Source organism: Berghia stephanieae, chromosome 1, assembly GCF_034508935.2.
Source record: "Berghia stephanieae isolate SIO BIC M18660-M18661 chromosome 1, UCSD_Bste_1.3, whole genome shotgun sequence".
Taxonomy (NCBI): domain Eukaryota; kingdom Metazoa; phylum Mollusca; class Gastropoda; order Nudibranchia; family Aeolidiidae; genus Berghia; species Berghia stephanieae.
The window spans coordinates 145,084,456-145,090,935 of NC_088360.1; the positions used below are offsets into that span (position 1 = coordinate 145,084,456).

General features: G+C 36.7%; 1 protein-coding gene across 1 annotated transcript in view; it reads right to left on the reverse strand.

The window, feature by feature from the left end:
* Positions 1 to 230: 230 nt before the first annotated feature.
* LOC144963416 (calmodulin-like) overlaps positions 231 to 6,480 on the reverse strand; it is a 30,747-nt gene continuing 24,497 nt past the window's right edge. The window contains exons 3-5 of the mRNA XM_078897420.1: positions 6,072 to 6,215; positions 4,247 to 4,489; positions 231 to 3,106 (exon numbers count right to left, since the gene is read on the reverse strand). Of these exons, the coding sequence (XP_078753546.1) occupies positions 3,078 to 3,106; positions 4,247 to 4,489; positions 6,072 to 6,215 (416 nt within the window). The 3' untranslated portion in view covers positions 231 to 3,077. The remainder of the gene's footprint in view (positions 3,107 to 4,246; positions 4,490 to 6,071; positions 6,216 to 6,480) is intronic.

Sequence of the window (6,480 nt, forward strand, 5' to 3'; positions counted from 1 at the left end):
TATATAAAAGTATGAACGGATAAAAGAATTTTTTAAAAAGAATAATAATAATAATAATAATAATAATAATAATAATAATAATAATAATAATAATAATAATAATAATAATAATAATAATAATAATAATAATAATAAGAAGAAGAAGTAGAAGAAAAGAAACATTTTATGAATAAATAAAAAAACGAGTTTCTTTTTGTAATAAATAAAAAAAATTAAATGAACAAGTTACATATTTTAAAAAATCAGCTACAAAAGGTAGCTTTTATTCCAAGTGTATAAAATTGTGAATAAAAATCCAACATATTATTTTTTCCTCTCCAATTTTAACTACAAATAAAGTTTTCATGACAAGACATGTGATACTATGCACTAACAAATTACATATTTTATTTTCTTCATTTTGGCGAAACATTATAAAAAATCTTAAAATATCGTTGAATTTGAATTAAAATGCCCCACACTTGTCAGAAACTATTAAGTCTTAAACTTTGGTCTCAGGATCAGATTTAAAAAAAATTGACAAGGGGCCACATTAATTCATCGATGTTTCAAGTTTAAAAAAATAATAGTTCTGACCAAATTGAACAAAAGAGGTTTGTCAGCCGATAGAAAAAAGATGTTGTGTACATCTATAATATAGGGGGCGCTGGCCTAGTCTTAGTGAACTCAAACCCTGACTTGAAGCAAAAGATTACATTACAATAAAAGGCGACGACTATCAAATAAAAATGTACAGAGTTATATTCAAGAGTACAACAAATAAGAAGATCATCTAAATTTGTTTCCTTGAGAAATACTAACGACATTCACGTTCACTTTCTTTTGATTATCATCGTCGTGAATTATAACGTATATTTAAGGGTAGTGTCGGACTCTATCTATGAGTTAATCAAGGCTACGCACTGACTCAGCCCTCTAGGGTTTTTATTCCTTTGTCTTCAGCAGTGTATTTTTTGACATTGCATCTTTTGACAAAATCTTTACTATTACCAGTAAGAATAAATAAATGTTGGATACAATTGCCTTTTATTATTGACTCATAGTGGGGAAGTTTTAATATTGGTTTGTGTAGATTTAAGTTCCAATAACGACAAATAATTTTTGTTTAAAAACTACAAAAAGCCATTTTTCAATCTTAAAGGCACTTTTTTGCATTAATTTTCTTTAAGAACGGACTTTGAACATATTCTTCTATTTAGATACAAGTACTGGACACAGAAAAGTTAGAAAATCAGATATTATATACTTGAAATTAGTTGTCTATGCGTGAGTACGTAAGGCTTGAAAACGTCAATTTATTGATTTGTAACCTATGGGGGAAAATGAATGAAAGGGAGGAGTTCCTTGGCCTTCGTTATCTCATTGGCTGACAGAAGCCTAAAATGACGTCACAATGCAAGGCAACGATTACCAAAACCTGAGTTGAGTGAGTTGTAGTTAGTAATGTCCATCCAAGAAAACCAATTATGATTTCATTGGTTGTACACATTGGTGGTACACATTGGTTGTACACAGTGGTTGTATACATTGGTTGTACACATTGGTGGTATACATTGTTTGTACACATTGGTTGTACACATTGGTGGTACACATTGGTTGTACACATTGGTTGTACACAATGGTGGTACACATTGGTTGTACACATTGGTTGTACACATTGGTTGTACACATTGGTGGTACACATTAGTGGTACACATTGGTGGTACACATTGGTGGTACACATTAGTGGTACACATTGGTGGTACACATTGGTTGTACACATTGGTGGTACACATTAGTGGTACACATTGGTGGTACACATTAGTGGTACACATTAGTGGTACACATTGGTGGTACACATTAGTGGTACACATTGGTGGTACACATTAGTGGTACACATTGGTGGTACACATTAGTGGTACACATTGGTGGTACACATTAGTGGTACACATTGGTGGTACACATTAGTGGTACACATTGGTGGTACACATTAGTGGTACGCATTGGTGGTACACCTTAGTGGTACACATTAGTGGTACACATTGGTGGTACACATTAGTGGTACACATTGGTGGTACACATTAGTGGTACACATTGGTGGTACACATTAGTGGTACACATTAGTGGTACACATTGGTGGTACACATTAGTGGTACACATTGGTGGTACACATTAGTGGTACACATTGGTGGTACACATTGGTGGTACACATTAGTGGTACACATTGGTGGTACACATTAGTTGTACACATTGGTGGTACACATTAGTGGTACACATTAGTGGTACACATTGGTGGTACACATTAGTGGTACACATTGGTGGTACACATTAGTGGTACACATTGGTGGTACACATTAGTGGTACACATTGGTGGTACACATTGGTGGTAAACATTGGTGGTACACATTGGTGGTACACATTAGTGGTACACATTAGTGGTACACATTGGTGGTACACATTGAATACAATTCCCTGTTCACTTTCTTTTGGCGGTTGTTGCCTTGTTTGTGACGTAATATTTTGGGTAGGGTCAGGCTATGAGTTAACAAAGGCTTCAGACTGCTGCGGATGCTTCTGATGCTTACCACATAACTTCACACAGCGGGTACCGTGTAATATTTAATTGTAAAATATTGGCGGATAAACCTGGCCACAAACAAATCTTAAAGACTTTTCTTGGAATTCTTCACTAATTCAATTCAATTTTGACATCACTCATACGATAAAAAACTCTTTGGAATTTACAGATACTCGGGTAAGGGGGAGGGGGGTCATAAAAATAGTATTGACAGTAAAACAAGATGGGAATGATAATCTCAGACATTTCAAACATTGAAACGTATAAATTTATAATAAATTTATGTGGATTAATCTGTTCATTTTGAAACACAATATGAAGGCAATACGCTGTTGTGTTGGTTGGTTGGTTGGTTGGTTGATTGGTCAAGAGCTCTGTTTTAACTCAGGTACCCAGGGAAAGAAAGGTATGACGGTGTTGATGATGGCGATGGTGGTGATGACGGTGTGGATGGTGGTGGTGGTGGTAGTGGGGGATGGTGGTGACAGATTGATGGAATCATGAATAATTTTTAAATTGTTTACTTCGATGTCATCATCTTTACAAACTCTGTGGAGTGGAATGAAAGACAGAATTGTGAGAATTATCATTTATTATTTATTATTATTATTATTATTATTATTATTATTATTATTATTATCATATAATTTTTTATTATTATTATTATTATTATTACTACTACTACTAATACTACTACTACTACTACTACTACTACTACTACTACTACTACTACTACTACTACTACTACTACTACTACTGCTACTACTACTACAACAACAACTACTATTACTACTACTACTACTACGACTACTACTACTACTACTACTACTACTACTACTACTACTACTACTACGACGACGACTACTACTACTACTACTACTACTACTACTACTACTACTACTACTACTACTACTACTACTATAGTCGTAGAAGTAGTAGTAGTAGTAGTAGTAGTAGTAGTAGTAGTAGTAGTAGTCGTCGTCGTAGTAGTAGTAGTAGTAATAGTAGTTGTTGTTGTAGTAGTAGTAGCAGTAGTAGAAGTAGTAGTAGTAGTAGTAGTAGTAGTAGTAGTAGTAGTAGTAGTAGTAGTAGTAGTAGTAGTAGTAGTAATAATAATAATAATAATAATAATAATAAATTATATGATATTCAAGACGATTCAGGAAAATTCTAGGGGATTCTACGAGAAACAGGGATAGTCAAGGAGATTCTACGAGAAACAGGGATATTCAAGGAGATTCTACAAGAAACAGGGATATTCAAGGAGATTCTACGAGAAACAGGGATATTCAATGAGATTCTACGAGAAACAGGGATATTCAAGGAGATTCAGGAAGATCTTGAAAGATTCATTGAGAATCACGGAAGTTTTTGGAGATTCAAGGACATTCGTGGAGATTCTTGGAGATTCGAGAGCCCAGGAGCTTCAATGACTTTAATGGAGAATAGGATATTCAAGGTTTTAATAAATATAGGATTACTTTATGATTACTATATCTTTGGTTTCAAGTAGTAAACGGTGTTTGTGATAAGGGGCTAACAGGTTTGCCGAGCGGTGTACTGACCATTAAGTCTGATCGCCAAGGCTTTCTAGTCTGTCATACACATACAGAACATTTTATAAGACATTAATTTTAAAAATTAAGATGACCGCAAACTTATTTTTAAAATCCAAACACAAGAACTAACCTTCATAGTTGACCTGTCCATCCCCATCAATATCAGCTTCTCTAATCATCTCGTCAACCTCCTCATCTGTCAACTTTTCTCCCAAGTTGGTCATCACGTGACGCAATTCAGCGGCGGAAATGAAACCGTTGCCGTCTTTGTCGAAGACTCGGAATGCTTCGCGGATTTCTTCCTCGCTGTCCGACTCCTTCATCTTTCTGGCCATCATAGTGAGGAATTCTGGGAAGTCGATGGTTCCGTTTCCTGAAAATGTAGTAATTAAAGATGCACATAAATGCTTCTCAGAATAAAGGACAGTCCATTAATCGATTTACATTTATAGCATTATTCTGCGTCTTCCGCATTCCCACACGGTCAGAAACTTCCAATTAATGTAAAAAGGCAATAGTTCATGGGCCACAATCTTTTGGTTACACTCTGTGTCTCTGTGTCTCTGTGAAAATGTAGTAATTAAAGATGCACATAAATGCTTCTCAGAATAAAGGACAGTCCATTAATCGATTTACATTTATAGCATTATTCTGCGTCTTCCGCATTCCCACACGGTCAGAAACTTCCAATTAATGTAAAAAGGCAATAGTTCATGGGCCACAATCTTTTGGTTACACTCTGTGTCTACTTTTACTGTGTGGATTTGGGATCTTATATGAGCCGTTAGGTCCTGGGTTCGAGTGCCGATTTTACGGCGCAAAGTTGAATCATTGAAAAAGGCTCTTTACTCACATTCATTAGACGTACATCGCCATTAACAGCGTTATCTTTTGTCGAAGAATAAATTGTAAAATCTTCTTAGAGGGTCATCTCTCGTCCTACATGTTAAGTGTTGCTGCTTGGCTAGAGACCCATTATAAAGCGCTTTGAGCACTTCTAGTGGATATTGCACTATACAAATGCTCAAGTTGAAATGGCATGAATGGGAGGTTTTTTCCCCAGTTCAGAGGAGATTACGTCCCCGGTCCCAGAAAACCGGTTCTACCAAGTCGACTTCGATTAAGGAATAGCGCTTCTTTCTGAAGTTCAAAAAGATAATAAGTACATATAAAAGGCTGTCAAACCTATAGGAAACATTGAAGGAAAATCTTTTACTTGAGTCCCTTTCTGAAGAACAAGAAGATACTAAGCACCTATAGGGGCTGTTAACCTGTTGGGAAATTTGACGGGGACATACTACTTATGGAAAGAGTCAAGGAAAGAGAAAGCGAGGCCGCCCCAAGGAGATTTGGAGACGTACCGTAGAGAGGAATCTAAAACAGAGAGGTGTATCCCACGAGATGTCCCCAAGAATAGCTGCTGACAGGACCTGGTGGAGATCCCTTGCATCGCCTCAAGTGCCAGCAGGCCCGGAGAGGATTGAGTGAGTGAGTGAGTGATACTAGTTATGAAGCGCTGTCCAACATTGCTATCAATGCTCACAGACACGAGGGCCAATTGGATTCAATATGATGTCACGCAGCCCGGCAACGGCGGCCATCTTGGTTCTAAACAAAAAAAATCATTACTTTTTATTCTTCATGCTGGCTAGAACTTTTCATATGCCTTGTGATCAGAATGTGTAAAAGTCAAAACATGATCAAATTTATGTGTTTTCCCCCTCTGAATACGCTTTTATGCTCGCCGGAGAAATATTTCTTACGGCGTCCGCCATTGTTCCGATAGTTTAGAGCCAGTGTTACTAAGTTACCATGCGTCATTAGGAAGGAAGTGACGTTACGACTGTTGAAGAGTATTGACCTCGCTGAAAGGCAGTGGGTGTATGGTTGTGCTTGAGTTTTTATACATCCCATATCTTTATCAATGTCTAAACACTAAAACTTATAAAACTTACCGTCAGCATCGACTTCGTTAATCATGTCCTGGAGTTCAGCCTCTGTAGGGTTTTGTCCCAGAGATCTCATGACGGTTCCCAACTCTTTGGTGGTGATGGTGCCGTCGCCATCTTTGTCGAAAAGGCTGAAAGCCTCTTTGAATTCTGTAGGTCGAGGAGAAAATAAAAGTTTATGTGGATGGATATTGCCACGCGTAAGGCTTTCTCAAACTGTCTGTCTTGTGTTAACAGTAGCAAATTCCGCTTTCTCCAACAATAATGTTACAAGCAAGTTAGGCATCCATTTTACGAACCACCCCCCCCCCCTCCACTCCCAAAATTATTTTAGAATATAATTTTTAAATGACAATAGGAAATGAAATGAATCTTCAAATTATTAAACGAAGACATAATGTGGACGTTTCGGGTT